The sequence below is a fragment of the Corythoichthys intestinalis genome, chromosome 3 (assembly GCF_030265065.1).
Source record: "Corythoichthys intestinalis isolate RoL2023-P3 chromosome 3, ASM3026506v1, whole genome shotgun sequence".
NCBI lineage: Eukaryota > Metazoa > Chordata > Actinopteri > Syngnathiformes > Syngnathidae > Corythoichthys > Corythoichthys intestinalis.
In genome coordinates this window covers 31,955,001-31,970,034 of record NC_080397.1, presented here as the reverse complement: position 1 = coordinate 31,970,034, position 15,034 = coordinate 31,955,001, and the positions used below count along the sequence as shown (strand labels likewise).

At 39.5% G+C, this 15,034-nt stretch overlaps 1 protein-coding gene across 1 annotated transcript in view; it reads left to right on the top strand.

Moving 5' to 3' along the window:
- Window positions 1–1,399: 1,399 nt before the first annotated feature.
- hmcn2 (hemicentin 2) overlaps window positions 1,400–15,034 on the top strand; it is a 65,497-nt gene continuing 51,862 nt past the window's right edge. The window contains exons 1-10 of the mRNA XM_057832151.1: window positions 1,400–1,974; window positions 3,216–3,286; window positions 3,682–3,840; window positions 5,252–5,374; window positions 12,933–13,104; window positions 13,182–13,288; window positions 13,368–13,488; window positions 13,568–13,831; window positions 13,941–14,085; window positions 14,435–14,556. Coding sequence (XP_057688134.1) covers window positions 1,716–1,974; window positions 3,216–3,286; window positions 3,682–3,840; window positions 5,252–5,374; window positions 12,933–13,104; window positions 13,182–13,288; window positions 13,368–13,488; window positions 13,568–13,831; window positions 13,941–14,085; window positions 14,435–14,556 — 1,543 coding nt within the window. The 5' untranslated portion in view covers window positions 1,400–1,715. The remainder of the gene's footprint in view (window positions 1,975–3,215; window positions 3,287–3,681; window positions 3,841–5,251; window positions 5,375–12,932; window positions 13,105–13,181; window positions 13,289–13,367; window positions 13,489–13,567; window positions 13,832–13,940; window positions 14,086–14,434; window positions 14,557–15,034) is intronic.

Sequence of the window (15,034 nt, the reverse complement as noted above, 5' to 3'; positions counted from 1 at the left end):
TATTCGTCCAAAGAGCATGAGTGCCCTCTAGTGGAGAAAACAGTTCCTAATTTGAATATTGAATACTGTAGTTCCTTCATAGTTACTATTATGAAATAATGTAATAGTGTTCAATCGGTGCCAAATAAAAACTGGGAGAAAGGTTAAAATCCGCGCGTTTGAGTCATGTTGAGGGCAGCGCGCTATGTTAAATATTTTAGTTTTTACGGTGCTTTATAGACACCACATGATCAAACAGGCTGGGGTAAACATAAGAACGGCAAGCTTGCGTCTGATTGGTATCACGGAGTCATTTGATTATTGTTGCGACGTCTCATTGGTGAAATTGGTAGAGCTATTCTTGGCATCGCTAGCAAAAATAAATAAATATAATATGTACAATAAAGTTATGAGAAAAATAAAAATCTATTTATTCTAAAGTCCTGTCCTGTAAAGTTGTCTTTAAAAGCAAAACAGAGAACATGTCCATGTTAAAAGTCACCTTTGTGCTCAATTGGGATAAACCATCCAATCAAACATTCTTAAGTACGGAAGCGTATTGCATTCACATGAAAAATAAAAAATTGGGCGGCTGTTTTTTGAATAATTTTTTTTTCAACCCTCCGTTTTTCTGAGTAATTTATTTTGGATGTCGTTTTTTTGAATTTTTTTTTGCAACTTCGTTTTTCTGAGTAAGTAATTTTTGGGGTTGTTTTTTGGAAATGTTTTCCCAACTTTGTGAATGCAATACGCTTCCGTAAGCATTAGCCAAGCTCAGGAATTTTTTTTTTTTTTCGAAAGACAGCCCTTTGAAGCTGTCTTCCAGTATTGAACCTTCTGGATGCAATTCGTGCGAGACTTCCAAGTATCTTGATTACATGAATTTTGAATAAATATTTTTTCCTTGGTAGCCAAGCTCAGGAAAAAAAATAAAAAATAAAAAACAAACCCAAAAATAAATTACTCAGAAAAACAATTGGAAAAATAATTCATTAACAAAATAAATGAATAAATAAATAAATAAATGATTTTGAAAAAAAAGTTGAACAAAAAAAAAATTTGAAAAAAAAAAAAAAAAGCCGACAATAAATTTCTCAGAAAAACAAAGTTAGAAAAAAAAAAAACAATTCAAAAAACGACCTCCAAAATAAATTCCTCAGAAAAACGGAGGGTTGCCAAAAAATTAATTTAAAAAACAGCCCCAAAAATACATTACTAAGAAAAACGGAGAGTTAAAAAAATAATAATTGCAAAAAACAATCCCCCCCCCCCCCCTTTTTTTTTTTTTTTTTTTTTTTTTTTTTAATATTTCTTGTGAATGCAATACGCTTCCGTACTTAAGTGTAGTCTCTGACTGACAATTGGATTGAAGGGGCATGTTGAATCGGGCTGGAAGTCTGGAAGTCACGGCGGGGTCAAGTTACAAGCATTCATGCACCCCATTCAGGTTGAGTCTCCAATACTTATCCCCGCCCTCATTTAGAACGTCAGAGCACCAGCACTCCAGGGGTGCTTCCCAACTCAACTCAGCCTCTCCACACTTTGCTCTAAACTTTACGCACGGATGTGTTTGCTCCTCGGGACCTATATTACATCGCATTTTCTGCGCAACTTTATGGACGATTTAAAGTAGCCGCGCCCTCTTATACGCATTTTAAACTTATAAATATTTTTTTCCTCCCAAAGTTGCTCCAGCTCACACAATGAGACAGATGCAGTAGAATTTAAAAATAAAAATGAAGGGTGTCTTGATGATATGCCTGGTCCTGGCGGATTGTACCAGCGTGCACAGGCTACTGGGATCCCCAATTTTGGAAGAGGGTAACCGGACGGGTGACAGCGCATCGACCCTGGCCTTTGTGTTCGATGTGACTGGCTCCATGTACGACGACCTCCAACAGGTGATTGATGGCGCCTCGCGGATCCTAGAGAAGACCCTCAACCGGAGGGCCAGGCCCATCAAAAACTTTGTTCTGGTTCCATTCCATGATCCAGGTACTGCTGCGCATTAGTTTTGTGAGTAATTTGTCATTATTTGAGCGCATGAATCAACTCATAAAATCACGTATACGTATGGACAAATATGCATTGTTTTAAGATGCATGTGAAAACACCTAAATTAAACTGATAGATAACCATAACACAGAATATGGCCTCGGGGCCCACCATCACATCTAATGAAATACAAATATGAAAAGTTATGCTGTTATGATAATGGTGCATATTGTGGCGTACGTGTGGTATTTTTATATCATGTAAATAAAAGAGGTAACCACATTTTTGAAATGGCTTCCAGTCCATGCAGTATACTTCCAAAGTGCCGAAATAATATTGTTAAACACACTTGATAGTACCAGTAAAAAAATCCTCCTTATATGCCAATAATTTTATTTATATTTGTAAAAATCCAGATTTACCTTAGTCTTAAATCTAATTGGCTCACCGAAATGAATAATGTAGCTGTACTTAAAATTGTAGCAGCTATAACACATGCTTTAGCCCTTAAATGTAATTTTTTGTGCATGTGCTAAGTGGGCAACAGGCCTGTTAAATTGACAAACTGGAGAGATAGTAGGGCCAGGTAAGGCTTGAGGGTCTTAAGGCCAGGCCTATACCATACCCTGTGGCCTATTGGAAATGCTGGAGCTTGAAAATAAAAGGTCCTCTAATGGGGGAGGGTGTTTAGGCTCTGATGAGAAGCATATGCTGTCCGCCTGTGTGTAATTACACCAATCACCCTCCCCAGCCTGCCCTCTCGACCATGCTAGATGGCAAAAAAAAAAAAAAAAACTCAGCCCCCCAGTGTTGCCAGTGGTTGTGGTGGTGGCACCGAGGTGGGTTTCCCTTTGATTTGTCTTAACATTAATCATATATTTTGTCTTGTTTAATGTAGCCTTCCATTAAGTAAGGTTCAAGGGTGCTAAAAAGTTGCAGTAGCTGATAAGATGCATGACTGTGCTGTCAAGCCTGTATGGTTACAGTACCTCTATTGGATAATTAAACCACTGTTGGGAAAATACACCGAGATTAGTGAAGTTATGTTCTTAGCTTGATACACCAGCTCAAACTCTGTTTCATTGCCCATGTTGATATTCTTGAAATGCATCAGTATTGCAAGAAGCATTTAAGTTTATTTGATTGTGCTGGACTTTAAAAAACATGTCTGTACATTTTTAAATACATACAGTTTATCTCTGTTGAGTATAACTTGAGTGTCTATCTTTTTATCTTTGCAGATATTGGTCCAGTGTCAATCACCACCGACCCCAAAAAGTTCCAGAAGGATCTTCAAGAGCTGTTTGTTCAGGTGGGTACGGAACACATGCAGCGATCACTGCACCATTAATATACCACAATATTATCTCAGGCTTTATACAAGACTGTGTTGGGACTGTGTCAATATACACAGTGAAAACAGTAGTGTGATCCCATAAGAGTTGAAGCTGGGTAACTCAGGAATTTCAATTTCAAGGAGTCTTCTGCAACCTAAGATTGTGACAGATGACTATGTTATCTACTGACAGCTAAGTACTGATAACATGTAACTACAAATACAAATAGCTACTGATGATAGTGCACTATCAATGACAATGATTCATCTTTTTAAATTGATGAATAATGATGTCCTGTCTTGATTTTGTATAGAACATGCCTGAATTAGACATATTTTGTGATACATCAATATGTATCTTATTTGAACAGGGTGGAGGTGACTGCCCTGAGATGAGTGTTGGAGCCATTAAGAAAGCCTTGGAGGTTTCTCTTCCGGGATCATTCATTTATGTGTTCACAGACGCAAGAGCCAAAGACTATCGCCTAAAACGGGATGTACTACAACTGGTACAACTCCGTCAGTCTCAGGTAAAATTTAAAAACTTTAAAGAACTGGGAAATTATCAATTCTGCATCTCAAGTTTTAGTTTATGTCAGACAAGAGTCATTTTATTATCAATGGGACACCAAGAGTAGTACTAGTATGGATTAAGTGTACATGCTTCTTGGCTCAGAAGAAGGGTTGAGAGCAGGTGTATCCAACTCCAGTCCTCGAAAGCACCTATCAAGCTGGTTTTCCATGTCTCCCTCCTCCAACACACCCGACTCAAATAATCAGGATCGTTATCAGGCTCCTGCAGAGCTTGCTGATAAGCTGATCATTTGATTTAGGTGTGTTAAAGGCGGGAGACATGGAAAACAAGCTTGATATGGGCTCTCGAGGACTGGAGTTGGAAACCCCTGATTTAGAGCGTATAAACAGGATCTACTGTACATCATGGATGGATCCATAGAAAATAAGACCAAGGTATTTAAACACATCAGTAAAAAAAAAAAAAAGTCAACAAAATTGTGTAATTAAACGACTAAAAATGAACAGAGACTATGGTATATTCAAGATGAACTAACAAAAGAGATTTTGTGATTGTAGGAAGGAAGGCTGATGAGACACAGACCATAGGAATGCTAACATAATGGTCAATGGTAAAAGTCAGCAACTAGAAACTGAATGTTTTCCAAATTGGCCTTTTGGCTAGACAGTGACCTACCTACTATTAACATTCCCTTTGGCATTGGTAAAAGTTGACGTCACCAGGTACTTATTGTAATACCAGCCAGAGCTCTACATTGACGGAGACAATACCCTATTTGCGAAATACTGTCAGTCATTGAGGGCGGCTGCTTTGCAGAGCAGATGCAGCTTCTAATGGTTACAAATGAGGATTCAGCACTTGAAATTAAAAGAGAAAAGCTTTGGGCTGTACAATATTATTTCTTAAGTACTTTGTTGTCTTACTCTTTTCATTCTCATTTTCAAGCTCCAGTTCGATGCTATTTATCACCTTACCTAAACAGAAGCAGAAAAAATGCGCAAGACCCTTGTTTTATCTACAGTATGTGTTGATGCTTGAAGCTCTTATCTGGAAAACTGTGGGACTTACTGTATACCAAAAATTGTTATTGTCTTCTGGACTCATTACAGAGGGTGTAATATTTGAGAGTATGAATAAATTATTTTATTACCTTCGATCCTTTAATACATTGAAACTTGAAATCTGCCTTCTGTACTTCTTCTTGCCATCCTGTGTTCCATTTGGTGTATTCAGTCAAGTCATAAGCATTTCCATGGCATGTGAAAGACCTATATCTCAGTCAGGAATACTGAAGTTAAGTTTCTGTGTGATAAAAGGGCATTAGTGTAACTTTAAAGTAAATTGAAAAAAATGAAAGTCTGTGTAGGACAGACGTAACTTTGGTATCTCTTCTGACTTGTTGCCAGGTGGTTTTTGTATTGACTGGAGACTGTGGTGACCGCTCCCAACCAGGCTACAAGGCATATGAGGAGATTGCAGCTACGTCGTCAGGGCAGATTTTTCACCTAGACAAGCAGCAGGTCAATGAGGTGAGACCATGACAAAGAAGCTATCAATGTCAGTCCATTTACAGAAAGGATTTCTAATTGAACCCTATCAATGTGTTTGGCCAGGGGCAAGATCAGAACTTTAGAGGGTTAATTTGCCCCTTACCAGATCTTCAAACCTACAAAACAATTTACAGTAGTACCTCTACATAAGTTAATTCGTTCCAGGACCTTGTTTGTAAGTCGAAATGGTTGTATGTCGAGCAGGATTTTCCCATAAGAATACATTATAATTCCATTAATTGGTTCCACAGTCCAAAAACACACACTAAATCCTTAATAAATACTGCTGTTACTATTGCAAATAGCAATTACAAAGAGCAAAACAAATCAATTATGAATAAAAATCATAATAATAATCATATAATAATAGTAATGAAAATGATAATAATACCTGTAATAATGTAATGAATCGGGTTCTTTGCTGTACCTAAAAGCACCCCGGGGCTGACGTGATGGTAAGCTGTTCTATTCTGTTTCTGTTTTGATGCTGGCGTCAACAGCACTGGACACTAGGAGTAGGCGTGTTCTGTTGCACAATTTGATGGAATCAATGATTAGAAACCTGACAAAGCTGGCGATTTCTTTGGCGATGTTACCACAATAAGAATTTTCACCTTAACTTATATAGACTGGCAAACAGAGGGGGACCACCGGCCGAGATCGTCATTCTACAGCCCTATTGTAAACCCAGTTCATGGATGCACACACCATGCTTATATTTTGTTATCATTTACATCTTCATTTCAATGGTAAACGTCACCTTTTCTTTTTTTTTTCTCCACCTGTGCTAACCCTTTTGGATCAAGTGTTGATTTCTCTCACAAGAAAATCAGCCGTGCGGCCGTCTTCCGGCAAAACAAAGAAACTGTGGCGCAGTCAAAAATCGTTGTATTTCAAGCATGTCGTCGGATGTAGAAACAAATGGCGAGTCAAATTTTACGTCGGATGTCGAAAAGATCGTGTGTCGAAGCGATCGTATGTCGAGGTACCAATGTACTTACGTGGACATCGATCACCGTCAATGGCAGCCAATGAGTTAAGAATATGACTATTTTAATTTGTTTTTGCAAACATATTTTTTTCAGTTTACTTACTTTAGGTGCTCATCACACCTGCCAAGTTCAGAATTTACCACAATAAATACATGGTCTGTTGTATGTAGTCAATGTTACATGTTAATTTGTTTTTCAGTGTTGTCTCTGCTGACCATGTCAATGTAACTGTTGAAACACACGGGACCCATGAATGAAATACAGTGGTACCTCAACATACGATTGCTTTGACGCACGATCTTTTCGACATCCGACGTAAAAGTTGACTCGGCATTTGTTTCCTTATCCGACGAAATGCTCGACATACCATGATTTATGACAGCGTTGCAATTTCATTGTTTTCCCGCAAGACGGACGCATGGCCGATTTTCTTGTGGGAGAAATCAACATGGGTTCCAAGAATGTTAAAGTAGGTGGTGAAAAAAGAAAAAAGGTGAGGCTTACCGTTGAAATGAAGATGGAATGATGGACAAATATGAGCGTGGGGTGCGCATCCGTGAACTGCTTGACAATACTCCTCCGACCTCCTTTTGCCAGTTTTATAAGTTAAGGTGACAATTATTATTGTGTTACCATCGCCAAAGAGCCCGCTAGCTTTGTCAGGTTTTTAATCATTTATTTCATAACTTGTGCAACACAACACGCCAACTGCCAGCTACAACAGGACGTTAAAAGAGAAAGTAATATCTCAACTGCACTCTCTCTCACTCTGATCGTCAGCCCCGTGGTGCATTCAGGTACTCCACGCAAAATACAACCGCCACATTAGAACCAGATTTGTTTCATTATTACAGGCATTAATTTTATTATTACTATTATTATTGTATTATTCCGATATTTTTTCATAATTTTTTTTTTTTTTTTTTTGCTCTTTGTAATTGCTGTTTGCGTTAGTAACAGCAGTATTTATTAATGATTTAGTACAGGTTTTCGGGCTGTGGATAGAAGTAATGGAATTATTATGTATTCTTATGGGAAAATCCTGCTGGACATACGACCATTTCGACTTACAAACAAGGTCCTGGAACGAATTAACTTCGTATGTGGAGGTACCACAGTATCACTAAGGGTTCCACATTTTCAACACTACAAATGGAAAAATAGCATGTTCTTAGGCCTTTATCTGTCATATTTTTCTCACACTCTAAAGTAATTGCACAGGCAATCATACATACCGGGCAAATATATACAGCATAAACTCAGTGTAGGCTACGCGGGTATAGTTCCCGAAGTCGTCTAGGCTAGTCTCCAGCACCTCTTGATCCCAAACAGGATAAGTGGTATTAAAAATTGATAGATTGATGAACAACATGAGTAATTACAAACAACTGTACTGTCAACAGAGGAGCAGGGGCAGAACTGCATGACATTGCACCTGTCATTGCAGAGCATTCCAGGACTAGAAGCAGAGGTTGGTGTATATTAACTAATAAAACACTAGCTGGTTTATTAAAAAAAAAAAAAACATTGTTTTAAAATAAATGTACAGTACATCTCACATTGTCTGGCTCTTATTAGTAGAAAGCATTGCTGGAAAATGCGTTATAATTATTTGCCAGTCACTAGTGTTGTAGTGGTTCACTCGCCTGACTTCCATGCTTGTAGTGTAGGTTCAGTTCCCACTCAGTGACAGCATAAATGTGAGTTTCTCTACATTCATTCTGTGACTGACAGGCAACCACTCTAGGGTGCTATCTGGCTTTTGTCTTAAGTCAGACGGGAATCGGCTCCAGCTCCCCTCAGCAAGGGACAGGATAAGTGATATAGAAAATGGATGGATGTACAGGTCTTTAACCACAGATACTTCAACCATCTTGCCTCAGAGTTTTTTATGACACTAAACAATGATTCCCTAAAGTTGAAAGAACATGAACGAAAAAAATCCTGCTGTATTGACCTTGGAACATCTGTGTCTGATACAGTTTATGTCAAACCTTGATGATGTTAAGCATGCTGTATCAAACGATTGGCAAGGATATCTCTGCTCACTTCCTAAGGAAATGTTAAAAAAGCCTATCTTTGATCGACATTACATTACATTGCCTGTCAACACGGCATAAGGGTACTGTAGAACCCAAGCCAACAGCCGTGTGTGCTGGTGGCTGAATGAACCTGTGAAATGAAACATTTTGTATGTGGGTGTGTTGGGTGGACACTGGTGGGGTTGGGTGATAGGTCTGTTTTGTGTCAAGTTATGCATGCATGTAACCAAACATACACGCCTGTGTGGTGCTGGAATAGCAAAGTGTACACTTGAGATTTCATGACCCACAGATTTTGTGTAGCATGCTTTTATCAAATTAGTGCCAATTGTTTAAGCCACTATAGCCATGCTTTTAACAATAATCTCAATACCCGAGAAAAGCATTTTAATAAAGTGTGACCAAATTGAATATGTCTCAATGGACAGAGAGGGTAAGCAAACCATCTTATTTTTCTCCCTAATCCCAGGACATGATCTGTCATAGTTTTTCAACGTACAACAGCTGCCCAATGGGGCTCATCTCAGTTTTTCACACAACAGCTCATTTTCCGTTTCACGTTTTGCATGAACCATAATTTGACTGGTTATCAATGACAACTATCAGTGCTATATAACTCATTACAATATTGTCCAGCTAGAGTTAGAAAATAATTCATTTATCAATTGTAGCTTTGAGGGCTGATCGTTTATGAAGTTGGCGGTTTTAAAAGATACTGTAATGATGATTTTTTTTTAAAAACACATTTTTTATTTGGTTTTAAACATCCACTTACCTTGTGTGGTCAACGGGTCGGGTACAAATGTGCTACTACAGGCTGAATGCTGTTACCCAAACGGCGTGCATGCCGTCTACTGGCTAGCTCATAACGTATGGACGACAATATGCCTGATATGATTTATCAGCTGTGATAAAAAAACAAAAATTAAAGATTGATGGATATACATCCCTAGCAAATGTCATTGTGGTCCGTTAACTAAAAATGGAGAAATAGATCAGAATAATTGTGTACACGCCACAAAAACAATAATTATCACAACATGAACCTTCAGCCTGTCAAAAGTTGATCATAAGTTTGGTAAATGGAGTTATGCTTGTATAGCGTTTTTTCCATCTTGCAAGGCCCTGAAAGCGCTTTACACTACATCTCCATTACCTACATATTGGTAAACGGGAACGTAAGTATAATATTAAAGTACGTAAAAAAAAAAAAAAAAAAAAAATCAATCAGAATATTCTAAATAAAAAATAAATGCAGTCCTTTAGGTGAGCCTAAATCCACAGCCATAGTCAACATTATCACCATAAGAACAAAAATTGTTGAATTATTTCTCATAAAAAGCATGTGTGTATGACTCGTATCATGTTTACATTATACACACACTCGTTCTCAGCACAGACAGTTGCCAGAGAGAAAAAAAACCTACCACGTTTTACCACCGCTGGACACACTAAACACTTTGGAGTTAACTCTTGTAGCTCGTGGGAAACGTTAATGAAAGTGTTTACTAACCTTGATTGTTGTGAATGCAAAATCATATTGGAGGCATTGCCTCCTCGGCAGCCACCCTCCCCAAACATGTTTTACACGTCGGTCGGTTGGCCCTCCTCCAAGCCGCGGCTGTCTGTAACTTTTCTGTAGCCAAAGTAATCCCATACCAATTATTTCATTTTTTTCCATGGGGGAAAAGTTCTGAATTTTCACCTCCTCCAGCCATCGTGTAGCAAAGCTGACACAGAGCAATAACCTGTGGGCGAGGGTTGAGCCTTGCAGCTGCAAGCTAGGGATTTTTCCATGCATTTTTGGGACATAAAAAAATTGCTAATACCGTCAGGACAGTATGACGGAAAATTTTTGCGGTTTTGGAACCTTGATGTTTTCATACTACGGTATACCTTGAAACTGGTAATCGGTACATGACTACTAGTGCTTGTTTGCAGCCAAATTTAAATTGAACTTTATCATTATTTATCATCATGTGATGTTTAGAGCATTCAAAAACCGTCTCATGGAGAAGCATGTGAACTCATAAAAGGTCTCGGGAGGTGTTTTGAAGCACTAAAAGTGGTCTCGAGGGTCACGTCTCATAATCTTGATTTTAAATTGGACAACTTATTGTAAATGTAGATTGTAGACTTTTATGAATACAAAACTGACCCTTGCCAACAAGAAGTAGGTATTCAAGTGGTAGTTGTTGAACACCTGCACTGCCATACTGGCACATAAAGAATTTCTTAAATGTTTTTAGTACTTTTTACCTGGTCACTGGAATATAATGCTGATCCAACCTGTGTTTACTTAATTTAGCCTGACATGCATACTTCTATGAATAGCAATTGAGACTCTCTGAGAGCCCTGTAAACTTGTTCGACTGAGATACCTTGGGTGATATTCCACAGGACCATTGATCTGCATCCCTACAGGCTGAAACAGGGCATACATGCATAGCACAGCATGCTTCAGACGAGTGCTGTAGCGGTGTCCAGCAATACTGCAATGTCTGCCCTCCAGCTTGTTTTTATCTGTGATGTGAAGGCAGATCAATGCATACTCTCATATGCTCATTTGTTGATGCAATAGACACCACTTTGGGCCAGATGTAGGTCACCTCTTAGCAGTTTCCTGCTCTGCAGGTGATGACTGCACATATGGCAGGCATTACAGCTGTTTCCAGTTGTTAAACGTCAAGAAGAACCAGCTGCTGTCAGCACTAGGTAGACCTCATAGAAAAAAATCGTATTGGCTTAAAGATTAGGTTATCAAAGGTTTCTTTGTTTTGGGTTTTCTATAAATGTCTAAAAAAATGGCTGCTTGTTCAAGGGTCCACATCAGGTTGTTTTTCCGCTCCTTACAAATGTAGTACAACCACAATTCCTAACTATACAAAGTCTAAATAAATGCTTCAGACTACACAGCAGTTGCTGGTTAAGCATTTGGAGGTGGAGGACAGTGGCTCCATTGTGGCAACCGCAACTAGACTGTGAAATGTCAGTGGGATTTTTTTTCTGCTTCTGTTTTCATTTATCATACAAAAAAGAAAACGTTAGTCTAACAGCTGTCCAAACTGTTATTCTATATCATAAGATGGTTTTCTGGAACGTAACAGACAAGTTTATAGACAACTTTTGCAAGTTAATGTAATTGAGCCATCACAGATTGTTGTAGAACTTTTTGAATCTATTTGGAGCAATTCGCAAAATGTTATGGCAAATAAATTTGTCATACTTTGTATTTTATGTGTTTTTTTTGTAGGACCATACTGTAGAAAATATAGTAAATTGAACTGGTTTTGTTTTAAAACCCTTCTGCCACTACTTTCACTGCTGATGTAAAAATGTCAGGAGTTGTTAAAGCCATGATTCAGGAGAAAATCTCTTAGGAATACTGACTTCAAAGTGCAGAAAAAATTGAGGTTATCAGTTCCACAGTCAAGCTATTTGGAAAAATAAAAACATCTGCGGAGAAGGACTGTGATGATGAAGAAGAAAAGACCAAAGATAGAGAGCGGGCCACTGCTTGAACAGGGTAGGGAATAGACTCTCAGGAAAAGGTCATGGTTCCGTGCTTCCTGCCTTTATCCTGTTGAGAGAGGAACCTTCACTGATAAAGTTTGACAGAACCCAGCTTCATCTTATGTGTGAGCATGAAATATCCTTAGGACACTTTCACATTAGGCCAAGAGAACCAGGGTCAGTTCGGAGAGCTAACTCGCAACAACACCTGCAAATGACTTGGTACAGATTCGCACTGCACCAACCGAACTAAGAGTAACAAAAAGGGGGGAAAAACAACTGAAAAATGGAATCTCTGGTGCAGGTGTTTGTTTCTTAATACTATAACAACGACAAGGAGGGCACCAGCTTAGTCAGGTTTTTAATCCTTTATTTTAGAACCTGTGCTACACAACATGGCTACTGTCCGTCATAGGCGACGCCAAGTTTGCCAACAACAGAACACAGAAAGTGAAAGTATCCAGCCCCACACTTTCGCACTCTTACACGGTGCGTTCAGGAACAGCATTCAAAACACAACTGCAACATTAGAACCCGATTCTGTGTATCAAATGCAAATGCTTAGCGCAGCACAGCAACATTTGGCTATGGTTAATCATCTATCCTCTTGCCATTGCTGATTTTGAACAGGGTGCGCACTGTACTTCCGCTTCCAAGGATGCACTGTGTGTAGCGTCACAGCCTGGAGCATCACGGCTCCACACTTTGGCGCTGCACTTAAAGTAGCAAAAGCGCACCCTGCTCCGGTTGTATTTTTTCACAAGCGAAGCAGGGTGCGCTTAAAGCGAACCAAGACCCACGATTTTTGAGCGGACCAGAGTTCGTTTGTTTGGTCTGAACTAGAGTTGGGATGTGCGTTCATATTTACAAAACGAAGCGGACTATCTGTGAAGAAGAACTCTGGTCAGTTTAAAAGAGACCAAACAGTGCTAGTGTGAAAGCGCCTTTAGTCTATTGAATATAGTTTTAAAGTTTTTCCATGCTTGCTAGGTGTTGAAGTGGGTCGAGGAGACTGTTCAGGCCATGAAGGTCCATCTACTTTCCTCAAACCATGACAGTGCTCAGGTGAACCAGTGGGAAGTGCCCATTGACTCCAGCCTTCGTGAGGTCACTGTGTCACTCAGTGGACCTGCTCCACAAATTGAGCTCAGAGATCCCTTTGGTATACAACATAAAAGCTACACTTTAGTGTCATGCCGAAGATAGGACAGCTGAAATTGTATTCTCTGCTCGATCCAGGTCGTGAAGTGGGTGTTGAGCAAGGTCTGAAAGAGCTTCTAAACATTCCCAATTCTGCTCGTGTTGTCAACCTGAAGTTTCCCAGGCCTGGAGCATGGAATCTGAAGGTACCACTTTTGGAATAAATTAAAACTTAAATAATTTGTCCTATGACAATGAGCTCATAGTTTTGGTTTAATTCTAAAGGTGAGCTGCAGTGGTCGTCATACCTTGAGGGTGACAGGAGTCAGCAATCTGGACTTTCGGGCTGGTTTTTCTAATGTACCTGTTAAAGAGTTCAACCTCACTAGAGAGAGGCCAATAAAGGGTACGGCTAGTGTTTTTCTTAACTATTCATCGGTCAAAGTCTACATTGTGAATTGACTGTTGAATGTAATGAATTTCAGGACTTCCAGCACATATTTTGCTGAAATGCACAGGCCTGAAACCACCAGGTCAGCTGAGTCATGTAGAACTAGTGTCTGGCTCGGGACGTCCCCTGCGCACCATCCAAGTGCCTCTGCCCTCTGACCTTGGCCAACAAGGACTGTGGAGTGTCCCAGAATTGCGCACCCCATCCCAGAGTTTTTTCATCAAAGCGATGGGCAGAGATGTGGAGGGCTATCGCTTCCAGCGACTGTCAAGTGTCTCATACACCAACATAGTTCCAGGTAAGACATTACCTCCCTCCAGACATGTCTTTTTGGCTATGCCGTATATGTTCTCGCACCTCATCAATTTCGCTTGTGGCCTTTAACCTGTGTTTCCTCCCCTGTGTAGCTCCTCCAGTTGTGAACATGCCTGGTGTGGTGAAGGGTATATACATGCAGCCTGCTATGATTCAATGTTCGGTAGAGAGTGACATACCTTACAGGCTAAGATTCACCAGAAGTGGGAGGACACTAGGGGAGGAGAAGTTATTCCAGTAAGTTAAGTTCATAAATGTTATTGACATGCTCAAGTTCTAATAAGATACTGTAATTATCTCCAGATCATGTATTCATGGTAGTGAGCATGCCTGGAATTGGTTAGCTTTGTTGGCTTACGTTTCACAGACAGTGAGATTAGAGTGCATACTGACTTGTGTAAATCAATAAATCAATTAATAATGTGTTTATGTGTATATATCTCACTGGTCTGGTTTAAATTGCCTCAGACTAAACTCGCCGTAAAAACCCAGTGTGCGCCTCTGTTACTGACAGATTGTGACATGAAACAAGATATAGTTGCTACTGTCATGCTTAGTCACTGAACCAAGCTTGTCTTCGTGTCAGGAAGTCTGCAACTGCATCTTGGGAGATTGGCCATGCCTCAGCAGAAGATGAGGGCTTCTATGAGTGCATTGCTCAGAGTGGTGCAGGACAAGGACATGCCTTGACCCAGCTCACTGTTAGAGGTACTTCACAATGCTTACATGAAACCTGTCTGCATAAAAGTAGAGCTCAATTTAGCTCACCACAAACTGTAACATTAGACTCTGGCATATTTTACTTAATCATAGACGCAGTATGTGACAGAGCAATTCAGTGATGCTTGCAAATTGACCAGCAGACAGTAGTGTCAAACTGTGCAATGCCGTTGATTGTGTATATTTGGGTTTAAACTCATACTGAGTGTAATCCTTGTGGCTGTCTGACATGATTAAGCTACAGTAAATTAAACTTGTCAAGACTGATGGCACAAGCCAAATAGTGGCATGGTTTTCTGTAATGATCAAAATGTAGCCTGGCCAAGTGAATTGCGAGTGAGATGCCAATTCACTAATGCTTATGTGATTTTACATGACACTGCAAAATGAAAAAAGGCTTTAAGAATGAAATCCAGGCCAATATTAACTTTCCATTGCTTTTTAATAGTTACAGAAGTGTGGGTAT